Below are 14,602 nucleotides of genomic sequence, written 5' to 3' on the forward strand. Positions count from 1 at the left end.
CTCTAATTTGCAAAACTTGGTTCAAAACCTAACGGATATTTTAATTAAGACCCAGAAAATCCATCTGTGTAATTAAGCTCCCCGAAGTCACTGGGCTGCGTGTGATGAGTGTCCAGTTGGCACTGCATGTCCTCAGCCACCCACCAAGGCGTGACGAGGGGACGGCTGTGACAGGTGGAGGTTGGCCTCGGGTGCACACAGGAGGCTGACTGAGCCCTCCCTGGGCTGGTTGTCCCCAAGGCAGGAAGGGCAGGCTGGCTCCATGGTGTTTCTCTCAGGAGCCAAGCACAGGCGTGTGCACCTTCACACAGACCCAGGCAGGGTCTCAGGGCCCAAGCGCAGGACCCTGGGGTCTTGCCCCTCCCAGGCATGTGTTTGGCGTGATGTGGGGAGGGGGGTAGGGGTGTATCTTAAGGATAGTAGCCCCCAAAGGGTGTGTGCTTGTAGGGATGGGTAGAGAACGTTCTGGGTGCCTGGGGTGTGCTGACGGGTTGGTTATTCCAGCCACTGTGGTGGTGTCTCCACTTCTCAAGTGAGCCTGTGTTCATGGCTTCCCTGCTGGGTCCTGGGTCACTGTAGCCATGGCTCGTGTCCTGCGCTCTCAGGGTGTGCCTCGGGGGCAGGGAGGTACAGTGGGAGCTTTGCTTGTCAGAGGTTTGAGAAGATGTAGACCCAGGGACGCCAAGCTGGCTGTCTTTGCAAGTTGCTGGGGTCCTGGGCTGTAGTTCCTGCTGGAGTGGGGCTTCCTACCCCCTGACCTGAGTAGCCTCTCATGGGCCCTGGCCCAGACCAGCTCCGGACACATCCACTCCACCATTGAGGACTGAGGTCCTCAGCTCTACCCAACGCCAGCTCCCGGGTCCCGACCTGATTCCCGCAAGAACTCCCCAGATCAGTAAATTCTTGTATCGGCCCCTTCCATCCATGTCCGGTGCCCGAGGACCAGCTCCCTTGGGTCCCTCAGGTGAGTCACCCAAGCCCCCAGTCTGTGCTGTGGAACTGGACAGTGTCGGCCTCATGGGTTCATCAGGATTCGAGATAGAGCCGTTTTGGCGCACAGTAGGGGCGGCATGGGTATTTGGTGCAGGTTTTAGCTGCAGCGCTCTCCTCTTTCCCAACCCCACCCACAGAGACACACACACAGTGGGCTGGCCTCCTGGGCTAATCTGCAGGCCCCCCAGGCCCCGACTGTGCAGTCACCCCGCTAGACCTCAGCCAGTTCCCACCGGGCCCTCCGTGCTGCCCTAGCAGGACACCAATTTCTGCTTTTCCGCAGCCGAATCACAGCAAAGGCACTTGTTACTGCTGAACCCATTAAGTGTAATTATGGCACTCTCGGTGGGAACGTGTAATTACATTGGTGGCTCTGTGCCACGCTGCACATCACGCTGTGGGCCAGGGGCTGCCAACATCAACTGTTGCCCTACCCCCGCCCCTGTCCCTGAGGCTGGGGGGAGAAGGGTCGAGACTGGCTTCCAGAGTCCCACAGAGGAGGGGTACACAGGGTGTGACCTGCTTCTCATCGCTGAGCCCGTCCACCTGTAAATGAGACCCTGTCCCCTCCACGATCCCATCACAGCACAGTCCTCGCCAGTTTGTCACCCATGGAATTGGAGCCCCTCAAAGGTGGGGCTGCATGGAGCCCCGGCCCTAGTGCCACCCCATAGCTAGGCACAGGGCGGGTGCTCAGGGCGACCTTCTGGAGCACAGCTTCGTGCCAGGCAGGGGTCCTGCTGCCTTGGTCACCTCCTTGACGCACGAAACGTACCACCAAGGGAACGTGGGGCGGGGAACAGAAAGGCACCGATCTGAAGGCCGTGCTGCAGCTGCCACCCCAGTTCAGCCCCCACAGGCCGGGCAGGGTGGGGGCCCAGAGCTGTCTGCGGACAAGTGGTGTTTCCCCGAGCACCGTGCCCCAGCTTCACTGTAGGCTGGGCTCTTGCTCTCGCGCCTGAGCAGGGCAGACGGGCAAGCCCACCTTAGAGTGGGCATGGTTCCCGGTGCAAGGGGACCCTGACCTGGGGGTGGTGTGGGGGATACATGAATTCCCCTGAAGCCCTGGGGCCCTCCCAGCCGTACAGGGTAGCTGCCTGTGTCCACAGAGTTCAGGTGAACCTCAGCCATCCAGCTGGGGACCCCACACATAGCCCTGGCCCCCCATCCTGGTGGCCCTTCCCTCACACCCAACATGGCTGGCCTGCCACAGGGCTCCCCAATTTCCTGATGAACCAACTGGTGCAGGTGTGGGGTGCAGTCCTGCCTTAGGCAGCCACCGAGGGGACCGCCCCACACCCAGGCCTGCATGAAGCCACAGTGCCATCTGGTGGCCACTCCGTGAATGGGCGGGAGTTCTCACTGAGGTCCTGGGTGGGCTCTTGTTCTTGTACCCAGGGCCAGCACCCCACAGGGTGGCTGAGGCACGCGTGCTGGGTACGCACAGTACCTGGGATGCAGCACCTGCTGCTGGCTGAGCACCCTCAGGCCCTGCCCTGGCTGGGTGCCCTCCTGCCAGCAGGAAGGGGCTCCTGGACGTGGCCCTCCAAGGCAGCTTCTGCGCTCAGGCCCGACTGGCTGGTGGGGGTCAGGAGGATATAGGGGGTGTTCTCTCTCTGGCCTTCACCCACGTCCCGTCACCCTTTATCCAAGCACGCAGTAGGGCTGCAGATCCTCTGGGCCCAGTCACTGCACTGACCCAAAGCTCCCCTCCTCCTCCTCCATCTGCTGGAGTCACATGGGGGGGGGGCAGTGCAGGGCCATGGAGAGGGGGCTCTGAGGCCCCCCTCAATCTGAGGGCACCTGCAGCACCTGCTGGAGTCCAGGCTGCCTGTGAGATGCTCACCTGTGTGTGTGACCTGTTTAGTTGGGAGAAACCGGGTGGAGGGGCAGCAGGTGGTCTCCAGCTTCCATCTCGAGTCCTAGCCTGTGCCTCAGTTTCTCCTCTGTGCATGGGGGTTGACAGCGGTATTTGAGACTGGTGTCAGGGCTCTGTCCCTTAACACACAGATGGTGGGGCGGGTGCAGGGTGTGGAGGGCTTGGCACCCTGGCAGTGGTGGGGGGTTGGGGCAGGTCCTGGTGTCTAGCTCCGCCCCCCGCCCCGCCTGCTTCCCCGTGGCTATCTACCAGCCTCCTTCATTGACCCTTAACCCAGTTGCCTGCCGCCACGTGGTTCGAGCACGTCAGCATGCTGGTCATCATGCTCAACTGCGTCACCCTGGGCATGTTCCGGCCTTGCGAGGACGTCAAGTGCCGCTCGGAGCGCTGCAGCATCCTGGAGGTGGGGCCCGGGCAGGCGGGGCTGGGCTGACCCACTGGCCATGAGTGACCCTTCGGGACACCCCGCCCCTGGGTGTGGAGAGCGCAGGCCCCGCTCTCAGACCCTCCTCCCGCCAGGCCTTCGACGACTTCATCTTCGCCTTCTTTGCGGTGGAGATGGTCATCAAGATGGTCGCCCTGGGGCTGTTCGGGCAGAAGTGCTACCTGGGCGACACGTGGAACAGGCTGGACTTCTTCATCGTCATGGCGGGGTACAGCGCCACCTGCCCTCACCCAGCTCTGTTAAGCCGGGGGCTGACGCCCCTGAAGTGGCCCCTTGCCTGACCCCACCTGGCCGGGAACCCCACCCCTCAGACTCCCCGGGTCCTCCGGCCCCCCAGGAAGAGGGGTGCAGCAGGTGACTCCTGAGGGGTCCGGGTGCAGCCTGGTCGGAAGTGCGAAGCCAGTGGGGACTCTGCCAGGGCTGGGCACTTGTCCCGGGGATCCCTGTGCAAGGGGTGCCCAGGAGGGTGAGGAGTGCCCAGTGGTCATTCAGAGTCGTGCTCCTCCTGCCTCAGGGGCCATCCTGGCTGGGTGCACGGCTTGGGGACCAGCTCTCCAGCGTGCGGTCCCCTGCTCCCCACCTGAACCTCCCTCCCTCTGCCCCCCCAGCATGATGGAGTACTCCCTGGATGGACACAACGTGAGCCTCTCCGCCATCCGAACAGTACGGGTGCTGCGGCCCCTCCGCGCCATCAACCGCGTGCCCAGTAAGTGACCGCCCCTCCCCGACCTGGGGCCGGCCTTTGTGTCTTGCCCGCTCTGCTGAGAGCCCTGCGGGGCCCCCTGGGACATGGGACCAGATGCCACGGTGCTGGTGTGGGTTCTGGACGTGCTGGCCCTGGCGCTGGGGGAGGAGGGCCTCTGGGCCCTGAGCATTGGCCACGGTTGTCCTGGGAAGGGCAGGGCAGCCCTGGGCCACATCGGGGGGTGGGGGTGGCCGGCTGTGGGGGTCCTGACTCCTCGTCTGCACAGCATTGAGGGTGATGCTGGGGAGGCGGCCGCAGGCCTGGTGGCTTCATTTTCTGGCCCATTTCCGTGGTTCTCATGGCCGAGCTCTGCCAGAGGCCCGTGGCCCTTCAGGGGCGTGTGGAGAAGCTGTGGGAAGCTCCGCAGCTGTGTGCTGGGACGATGGCCTGTCCTCACCGTCACCTGCCCAAGTGGGGATGGTTGGGGGTTTTTCTGTCTTCGGAGTGTTCAGTGCTGTGGCTGAATTCGGGGGGGGCAGGGCCCATGTGACTGTAAGGTTGTGTGTGCGTATGTTGGCGGGGGGGGGGTCTGTGTGTACCATGTAGCTGTGTACACAGCCTCGCTGGCTACCCGGTGGCCTCGGCACCCAAGCCCTGGTTGTTAGGACTTGTCCTGCAGCCCTTCCTAGGAAGCCACCCCCCCCCCAGGGAGGGGGTTCCCTCCCCCCAGGATGTCCACTCCACCCAAGGGCAGGTGGGTCAGGGTTGTGCTGTGGGAAACCCCCCCCCCCCACCTCTTCGCAGTGCAGTGCTCTGCCCATCCTGATTACCAGAGGGATGGAAAGACCGCTCTCCAACCCTATGCCGGCTGCCAGACCCCTAGGCCCCCAAGCGCATAGGCCAGTGGTCGGCAAACCGTGGCTTGCGAGCCACATGCAGCTCTTTGGCCCCTTGAGTGTGGCTCTTCCACAAAACACCGGCTCTTCCACAAAATACCGACTTCTGCGCACGGGCCACGAAGTTTCAGTCGCACTGTACGTGCGCGCCCGCACATGGTATTTCGTGGTACGCCTTAGGCAGACCAAGCCCCAGTTGCTGGGGGTCCCCAAGGCCGCTGTTCCCATGATGCAGCTGGGGCCGCTGGACTCATGGCCGGTCCTGGGGCCTGCATGGGGCCTGGTCCTGGCCGGCAGCCTTGCTCCCTTCGATGTGGGCCTGACCCGAGGCATCACTGTCCCTTGGGCCTGCTGGACGTGGGGGCCAGGTGCAGTCCCGGCAGAGCCCATTACCCATGTGAACAGTGGGACGCCTCAGAGGGGCCGGGCCCGGCGGCCTCTCCACAGGTCCCTGTGCCCATGCCTGCTCGCGCCCCCCCCCCCCCCCGCAGGCATGCGCATCCTGGTCACGCTGCTGCTGGACACGCTGCCCATGCTGGGGAACGTGCTCCTGCTCTGCTTCTTCGTTTTCTTCATCTTCGGCATCGTGGGCGTCCAGCTCTGGGCCGGCCTGCTGCGCAACCGCTGCTTCCTGGACAGCGCCTTCGTCAGGTGCGAGCCTCCTCCACCCCCCAGCAAGTCGGGCCCCAGCAGGCTCTTCTGAGCCACCTGCCCACAGAGGCGCCTCCCCAGCCCTGCCCCCAGCAGGTGCCTTGGCACCGGCCCTAGGGGCACACCCTTCCTGGAGGACCCCCGGCTGGGACCTGGGTTCTGGTTCTGGGTCTCTGGATCTCTTATCTTTGTTTTTACGTCTGTTACTGTCTCTCACTGTCTGTCTTTCTCTGTCTCTGATCTGTTTGCTTGTCCCCCTTCTCTCATTGCTTCTTTGTGTTTCCCGCTGTCTACCCCTCCCCGCCTCCATTTCCCTCTCTCCCTCCCCGTGCCCCTCACCGGGCCGCCTGCCCCCAGGAACAACAACCTCACCTTCCTGCGGCCGTACTACCAGACGGAGGAGGGCGACGAGAACCCCTTCATCTGCTCCTCGCGCCGAGACAACGGCATGCAGAAGTGCTCGCACATCCCCAGCCGCCGTGAGCTGCGCGTGGAGTGCACACTGGGCTGGGAGGCCTACGGGCAGCTGCAGGCCGAGGGCATGGGCAGCACCAGCCACAACGCCTGCATCAACTGGAACCAGTACTACAACGTCTGCCGCTCCGGCGACTCCAACCCCCACAACGGCGCCATCAACTTCGACAACATCGGCTACGCCTGGATCGCCATCTTCCAGGTGGGCACTGGCTCTCGACTGGGTGGCCTGTGGCCTTTGTTTGCCCACCATGCTGGGTGCTGAGCATGCCCTGGGGAGGGGGTGCCCAGGCAGGGCTTGCTTGCCCTACCAGCCCCTCAGCCGGACCCTGAGGGAACACAGCCTGCCGCCCTCCCAGTGCCACCCTCCCGGGGCCATCTGTGTGTCCAGCCACCTGCCCTCCCCCACAGGTGATCACGCTGGAGGGCTGGGTGGACATCATGTACTACGTCATGGACGCCCACTCCTTCTACAACTTTATCTACTTCATTCTGCTCATCATCGTGAGTACAGGGCGCGGGACGTGTCCGGGTTGGCTGGGCAGGACCTTCACAGCCGTGGGTGTTGGAGGGTGGAGGTGCCTCTGAGTCCTGACAGCTGATCTCGGACCCACAGCTCCTTAGTGGATGTCGTTCTGGCCCCAGGGTCCGTTCATGAGCCTCCTTATGCCGCCAACGTGCACCCCCCCAGCCTTTGCTGTCCCTCGTGGGTCCCGGCATTGGCGGAGCTATGAGGTGGGGCAGCAGAGACCCAGGGCTTCTGTGCAGCCCCGGGTGGGAGGAAGTGGAGGTGCGGGAGAACAGAAGCCAGTGTGGGCGGGAGGGGGAGCCCACCTCCAGGAGCCCTCAGGTGGCGCCCCAGGCTCTCCACAGCCAGGTTCTGTCTGAAGGTTGCAGAAGCATCAGGACTCCGCACGTGTACACGAGCTCCCAGGCAGGGCCTTCCACAGTGCGCGTGGCCCCGCGTGTGGCCCTCGCTTGATCCCGGCAGCTCTGCGAGGACCCAGGCGTGAACACAGTAGGCAGATGTCTCAGATAATTGCCGTGAGCCGGAGAGAGTGTTCCACGGTGACCATGTCACAGAGGAAGGCCGGCGGAAAGGGCAGGGTGGCCGTAGTCTAGAGCAGCGGTTCTCAAGCTGTGGGTCGCGACCCCTTTGGTGGTCAAACGACCCTTTCACAGGGGTCGGCCAAGACCATCCTGCATATCACATATTTACTTTATGATTCATAACAGTAGCAACATTACCGTTATGAAGGAGCAACGAAAATAATTTCATGGTTGGGTCACAACATGAGGAACTGTATTTAAAGGGCCAGAAGGTTGAGAACCGCTGGTCTAGAGGGTCTCGTCAGGGACAGACCTGAGGAGGAGGGTCCCCCACGTGTCCTCCCTCTGTCCACAAGTAGATGAGAAGCACCTACTGTGAACCGCCTGTCCCAGACGCTGGCGCAGCATCGAGTCCGAAGGGACCCCACCCATCATGGGGCGCCCCGCTGGCCACACTCAGGGCCGTACTCCCGGCCCCGGGAAGGGGCGGCACACAGTAGGCCTCAGTATTTCTCTCATCGGGGACTCACTGTTGAATAGAAAGCACGGCCACTGCCTGGCCTCCGGGGCAGATGGGTCTCCGTGTCCCCTCTTCCCCAGTTCCCTGGGGCACACGGCCTGGTGAGCGAGGCTCTGGACGGGCTGCCGGAAGGCTCAACACCGCCCGCCCGCCACAGGTGGGCTCCTTCTTCATGATCAACCTGTGCCTGGTGGTGATCGCCACGCAGTTCTCAGAGACGAAGCAGCGGGAGAACCAGCTGATGCGGGAGCAGCGCGCCCGCTACCTGTCCGACGACAGCACGCTGGCCAGCTTCTCAGAGCCAGGCAGCTGCTATGAGGAGCTGCTCAAGTACGTGGGCCACATCTGCCGCAAGGTCAAGCGGCGCAGCCTGCGCCTCTATGCGCGCTGGCAGAGCCGCTGGTGCCAGAAGGTGGACCCCAGCAGCCCCCCGCACGGCCCGGGCCTCGGGCACCAGCCGCGGCGGGCAAGCAGGCGTGCAGCCTCCATTCACCATCTGGTCTACCACCACCACCACCACCACCACCACCACTACCACTTCAGCCACAGCAGCCCACGCCGGCCCAGCCCTGAGCAAGGCACCGGAGACACCAGTCTGGTCCGGGCCAGAGCGCTGCCCTCGCCACCCTCGCCCAGCCCCGGGCCGCTGGATGCCGAGTCGGTGCACAGCGTGTACCATGCGGACTGCCACGTGGAAGGGCCGCAGGAGAGGGCTCAGGTGGTACAGGCTGCGGCCACTGCCGCCAGCCTCAAGCTGGCCATGGGGCTGGGCACCATGAATTACCCCACCATCCTGCCCTCAGCACCTGGTAGCGGCAAAGGAGGCACCAGCCCCAGGTCCAAGGGGAAGCGGGCCAGTCGGCCACCAGGGGCCGGAGGGCACAGCTCCCTCAGCCTGAGCAGCCACGACCCCTATGAGAAGATCCAGCATTTGGTTGGGGAACATGGTAAGGACCTCACCCTCGCCTGTGTGTGTGTGCCTGTGTGTGTGCGCATGTGTGTGTGTGTGTGCGCGCACGCGTGTGCCCTGGAAGAGGGGAGGGGCTTTGGCACCTCACACCCTGACATGGCCAGGAGGGGAGAGAGGGCACCCCCTTTGTCCACCCGTGGTAGCCCCCAGCAGCCAGTGGCTCAGTGGACCATGAGCGTTTACCACATGGATGAGAATTCTGAAGGTGGCAGAGTATTGCCCCCACCTCGCCCCAGGAGGGACCGTCTGCCCATGTTCACAGCCTGGCAACTTCTGAGGCGTGGTCAGCCCCACGTCTGGGTCGGGAGGCTGAGGCAGGGGGGTGGGGAGGAGTGCGGGTTCCAGTGCCACGAAGGGTTTTTTCCCACCTGGCACCTCTGCTTCACCCACCTCCCCACCTCGGATGGGTGGTCGAAGGAGAGACACCGGGCCCCGTACAGATTATAAGGCCCTCCCAGTGGTGTGTGCAGGTGTGTGGACACGGTGCACCTGGAGCCGGTAGGGGCGTGGGTGGGGTCGTTGTGTGTGCCCTCAGTCGCTGTGCCCGGGCTGTGAGAGCCAGCATGCCGCGGCCCACGGCTTCTAGCCCTGCACTACCCATTGGACGGCCCCGGCCTCGTGGGCCCCTGAGCGGTAATGAGTGCAGGCCACAGCTTTGGGTGCAGAGTGTACCTGGGTCCCAGAAACTGAGCCCCCACCGCCTCAGGTGAGGAAGGGGTGCGCAGTTCTCTTCAGTCACTCTCACGTCTGGTCCACGTTGGAGCGAAGATGGTTGATGTGTTCATCTCACCTTTCACATGGCTGCTAAAAAGTAGCTCGTGTTACATTTCTGGATGATGTGGCCGTAGCACAGCTGAGCTTCTCTGCCCCTCTGTGTCCCTGCCCCTGTGTGTGTGCACAGAGCACCCCTGTCCTGCCCAGGGTGTGCATGAGTGTGCCCAGGTGTATGTGCGTGTTCCTAGGTGTGCACATGAGTGTTCCAGGGAAGCGTGTGTTCCTGAGCATGAGTATGCCCAGGTGTGCACGTTCACCCGCCAGCAGCCTCTGTGTGGGCGTGGGCCCACCCCAGCTGTCAGTGCCCTGACCCTGCTGTACCCTTCACCCCTCAGGACTGGGCCAGGCCGCCAGCCGCCTGTCAGGCCTGAGTGTGCCCTGCCCCCTGCCCAGCCCCCAGGCGGGCACGCTGACCTGCGAGCTGAAGGACTGTCCGTACTGCGCTAGCGCCCTGGGAGACCCCGAGTTTGAGTTCAGCGACTCGGAGAGTGGAGACTCGGATGGCAACGCGGTCTACGAGTTCACACAGGATGTGCGGCACGGGGACCACCGCGACCCCATGCGGCCGGCCCCCGTGGCCGGCACACCAGCCCCGGGCGGCGTGCGGAGGCGGGCTCAGCAGCGGGGGGCCTCTGGCCAGCCCGGTGGGCTCGGCCACGTGTGGGCTACCGTCAGCGGCAAACTGCGCCGGGTCGTGGACAGCAAGTACTTCCACCGCGGTATCATGATGGCTATCCTCACCAACACCCTGAGCATGGGCGTCGAGTACCACGAGCAGGTGGGTGGGCGCGGGGAACCCGCCCCGGGGGGTCGTGACTGTCGTCATGACCCCTGGGGAGCATGGTCCTTGTGTGCCTCCAGATTTTAGCCTCTTGGGGACCCACATTGGGGTTGTGGAGGTTGGGGGACGGGGCGTTGGAGCCAGATGATGTTTATCAGTTACTCAGCAGACGCTCCTCCTCCTCCTTGGGCCGGGTCTCTGCTGAGTGGCGCACACAGACACCGTGGCTCCGGCCTGGAGCCGCTCTCATCTGGGGTGGGCGGTGGGGGGTGGAGACCACCCAGACCCAGAGGCAGTGGGGGCTGAGGGCGGTTACAGGTCATCTGGTGGCTCTTCTCAGGAAGGTACCCGGCCCAGTTCTTGCAAAGAGGACCCCCTTACCTGAGCCAGACCCACCGGCAGCACCCGATGGGGTGCCTCTTGGTGACTAGAATAGGTGGGGATGTGGACTGGCCCCAGGAGGAGGAATTGTGGGGTGCCCAGCCCCCCAGTTGACGCTGCACACTGGCCAGGACAGGGCCACACCAGGGAGGGCAGCAGCGGGTTTGGCAGGAGACGGTGTCCTCTCAGGACCAAGGTCCATTCACTTGTAACGACCAAATCGACTTCCTCATCTCCGCCCATTGGTCCTCTCAGGCCACGTAAGCCGTTTCCTTTCCTCCTGGAGCAATTTAGGGGAAACCCTAGCGGTGCCAGCCGTAAGCAGGCCCAGGCGGGAGGTGCTTGTTGTGAGGGTGAGATCCAGGCCAGGGGTAGCAGCGGGCTTCGAGGGACCCCTGCACGGAGGAGCCTCCGCCACACGTGCACACAGTGCATATGCCGGTACACAATCATACATGTCCACAGATGTACACATGCAAGGCTTACCCATACAGATGTGAACATCTGTACAGACTTGTAACCATGTGCACCTCTACTACATGTGTAGCACGTTTTCAGGCATTCACACACAAGCAGGTCACTGGTACAGGCCCAGGCACATGTACAGATACATGCACACACATGCAAGCATTTACACTAACACAGGTATACACATCTGCACACACATGCTGGTGTACACACACAGGCAGGATAGAATGTTCCCAGTACGGTGGGCCTCCGGGGCCTTCTGCCAACAAGGAAGGGTGTGTAAGGGCTCCAGAGACTGGGCCAGCTTTCGGAAGCACCCTTACTTTTACTGTCTACACCCCCACGCCCACCCTGAACCCCCGACAGGTACTCCAGGCCCTGTTCCCTGGGAGTCTTCAGAGCCCTAAGGCACCGACATTCTGGTGGGGAGGTCAGGAAGGACCAGGGGGCCCAGCCAGAGGGCCCAGCTGCCTCCTTCAGACGGCCGCCGATAGGTTCCTACGACGCCTGCTGTGGCCTCTGGGCCCGTGGCCCCTTGGTGCAGCCTTCCCTGCTCCCCCTGTGTGGGGGCAGTGGCCCTCCCCTGATGGTCCTGCTGCTGCCCACAGCCGGACGAGCTGACCAACGCCCTGGAGATCAGCAACATCGTGTTCACCAGCATGTTCGCCCTGGAGATGCTGCTGAAGCTGCTGGCCTGCGGCCCGCTGGGCTACATCCAGAACCCCTACAACATCTTCGACGGCGTCATCGTGGTCATCAGGTGGGTCCCCGCTTCCCGCCCGGCCACGGGGTTCCTGGAGGCTCCAGTGTCAGAGCAGAGCCCAGCCAAAGGGAGCGGCACCGCTGGTGGCTACGGAGACGCTCAGTGGAGTCCCTTCCCGCAGGCACTGCAGGGCACCCACACTTAGGTCAGCTGCCTGTCGGGCGTATGTTTCTAGAATCTACCGGAGCTGTTCCTTTCAGGAATAGAGTGAGTGTTCAGGGTCCTTCCGCCTCCTGCCTGGCCTCTGTTAGGGCTCAGCTTGCGAGAAAGCCAGCCTCCTCTGCAGTGGCTGCTGCAGCAAAGGCCACACAGAAAGGAGCAGGAGACTCTGGGGAAAGTTTCTCCCCAGGAGGAAGTGAGGCCCTTGGGAGTCAAGGGGCCCCCACCCCGGCGGGGGGGGGAGGGGGTGTTGAGCCAGGCATGGCTGTGGACGGTGCAGGATGGGAAGGCCCTCGGTTGAGAAGCGTCTGTCTGGGCCAGAGCCAGGGATGGCAGCTAGTTCTTTGTCTTCAGAGACGTTGCCCCAGCCCCTCAGCCCCTCTGGGCACCTTGATGCAGCCAGACCTGCTGTTCAGCCCGGGGTTGAGGGCAGGCCACGGTGGCTCCCAGGCACTCCTGCTTCCAGGAAGAGGAAGTTGGGAGGCAGGGTAGTGCGGGGATCTGCAGTCAGAGGATGGCGCCTCCTGACCCTGGGCCTGGCCCGCAGCGTCTGGGAGATCATCGGGCAGGCGGACGGCGGGCTGTCGGTGCTGCGGACCTTCCGGCTGCTGCGGGTGCTGAAGCTGGTGCGCTTCATGCCCGCGCTGCGGCGCCAGCTGGTGGTGCTCATGAAGACCATGGACAACGTGGCCACCTTCTGCATGCTGCTCATGCTCTTCATCTTCATCTTCAGGTGAGCCCTCCCCCCGAGAGGAGGACCCCTCCCTGCTGCACTGGCCTTGTGCTCCTGGCTTTGGGGCTGGGGGGTGGGGGCAGCGGGAGCCTCAAAGGTTCTGCAGGAGCCCAGTAGCTGGATGCCTTCCATGTGCAGGTGTGAGTCACGTGAGACCGGGCTGGGCTCTGCTCTCGTGGGCTCACAGCTGAATGTGGGGACAGGACGGACCGCCGGATGGACAGATTGGGGACTGAGCTGAGAACAAGGGGACCGGAGAAGGGGCGGGGGCAGCCAGGCTGGAGTTCATCATTTGTTGAGCACCTGCTGTGCCAGCCTGGCGGGGCCTCGGGGAGAGGCTGGGGCGGAGAGCGGCCCCGGCAGGCCGGGTGAGGCAGGCAGCCCAGGTCCCAGCCCCTGCCTAGAGCCAGAGCGGTCTCTGGTTGTCCTTCCCTCCCCTGGCCTTGGTCTTCCCACCACGAACATCCCCAGAGACCAGGAAGCAGGGGCCCCAGTGGAGGGAGGCCTAGAGGAGCAGCTGCTGGGTTTGAAGGGGAGCAGGCAGAGTGGCCTCACCCCCTCCGCCCCTCCTCTCCCCACCCACCTCACTCCTGCCTCCCACCCTCAGCATCCTGGGTATGCACCTCTTCGGCTGCAAGTTCAGCCTGAAGACAGACACTGGAGACACGGTCCCCGACAGGAAGAACTTTGACTCCCTGCTGTGGGCCATCGTCACCGTGTTCCAGGTACAGCCTGGCGGGGCTGCCCCCCCCCCGCCCCCCCGGTGTCAGCGCGGCCCCAGGAGAGCCGCAGCCCTGCTCACAGCAGCCCGGTGCATGCGTGCGTGGCCTGCGTGAGGCTGGAGCCGCTGAGCTGTGAACGGCAGGGGCGGCGATGCCGTCCCCTGGGTGGTGGCCTGTGTTCTCGCCGGTGCAGAGCTCCTGGTTCTGAGGAGTTGCCAGCATGTCCGGGGGGGGGGGGGGAGGGGGGCGGTTCACCCCCCGTGTCCCCTCTCTCCCCACCGCGTCAGCCCCTCCTCGGGCCTGCTCCCCCCTCTCTGCCTCCCTGCCCTTCCCCCCAGATCCTCACCCAGGAGGACTGGAACGTCGTCCTCTACAACGGCATGGCCTCCACCTCCTCCTGGGCCGCCCTCTACTTCGTGGCCCTGATGACCTTTGGCAACTACGTGCTCTTCAACCTGCTGGTGGCCATCCTGGTGGAGGGCTTCCAGGCGGAGGTGAGGGGGCTCCCAGGAGGTGGGAGCCCGGGGCAGACTGACACGGGAGGCCTCCGTCCTCTCCCCTTGTCTCATGGGCCTTCCTCACACCCACCGCCACACCAGCCCTACCTCCCGTGGGGCGCTCCAAGGGGGTGCTTGGCACAGATGGCTCCCGCCCGAGGGGAACCTCACACCTGCCTCTGCTCTGTGGGGTGCAGGGCGACGCCAACAGGTCTGACACAGACGAAGACAAGACGTCCACTCACTTGGAAGAGGATTTCGACAAGTTCAGAGACCTCAGGGCCACAGGTATGTGGGGGGTGATGGGGGTAGGGATGGAGGGGGCAGGGATGGGGCTCCCGGGGGCGACTCCCAGTGGGCAGCTTCCCCTTCCCGAGAGCCCGTAGGCACCAGTGGCCTCTCCCCCTCCAGAGATGAAGATGTATTCCCTGGCCGTGACGCCCAACGGGCACCTGGAGGGCCGGGGCAGCCTGCCCCCTCCAGCCATCATGCGCACGGCGGCCACGCCCATGCCCACCCCCAAGAGCTCCCCGAACCTGGACACGGCCCATGGCCTCCTGGACTCACGGCGTGGCAGCAGCAGCTCCGTGGACCCTCAGCTGGGGGACCAGAAGTCTCTGGTAGGGACTGCCCCCTGCCCTGGCCTCAGGGCACCTTCAGGCTCCGTGCACCCAATTCCTCATGGCCTTCCCCAAAGATGAGTGAGGGTCCCACATGCCTGTCCCCCCTCAACCCCCCCCACCCCCCGTTATTGCCTCCTG

The 14,602-nt window shown here is 64.0% G+C and overlaps 1 protein-coding gene across 1 annotated transcript in view; it reads left to right on the plus strand.

The window, feature by feature from the left end:
• The window catches only part of CACNA1H (calcium voltage-gated channel subunit alpha1 H), a 41,303-nt gene that overhangs the window by 11,142 nt on the left and 15,559 nt on the right, over window positions 1-14,602 (plus strand). The window contains exons 2-15 of the mRNA XM_059691940.1: window positions 3,150-3,275; window positions 3,392-3,525; window positions 3,926-4,023; window positions 5,390-5,549; window positions 5,907-6,225; window positions 6,435-6,527; window positions 7,751-8,540; window positions 9,673-10,115; window positions 11,576-11,727; window positions 12,437-12,622; window positions 13,230-13,347; window positions 13,683-13,838; window positions 14,039-14,129; window positions 14,253-14,461. Of these exons, the coding sequence (XP_059547923.1) occupies window positions 3,150-3,275; window positions 3,392-3,525; window positions 3,926-4,023; window positions 5,390-5,549; window positions 5,907-6,225; window positions 6,435-6,527; window positions 7,751-8,540; window positions 9,673-10,115; window positions 11,576-11,727; window positions 12,437-12,622; window positions 13,230-13,347; window positions 13,683-13,838; window positions 14,039-14,129; window positions 14,253-14,461 (3,075 nt within the window). The remainder of the gene's footprint in view (window positions 1-3,149; window positions 3,276-3,391; window positions 3,526-3,925; window positions 4,024-5,389; window positions 5,550-5,906; window positions 6,226-6,434; window positions 6,528-7,750; window positions 8,541-9,672; window positions 10,116-11,575; window positions 11,728-12,436; window positions 12,623-13,229; window positions 13,348-13,682; window positions 13,839-14,038; window positions 14,130-14,252; window positions 14,462-14,602) is intronic.

Source organism: Myotis daubentonii, chromosome 4 (genome assembly GCF_963259705.1).
Source record: "Myotis daubentonii chromosome 4, mMyoDau2.1, whole genome shotgun sequence".
NCBI classification, from domain to species: domain Eukaryota; kingdom Metazoa; phylum Chordata; class Mammalia; order Chiroptera; family Vespertilionidae; genus Myotis; species Myotis daubentonii.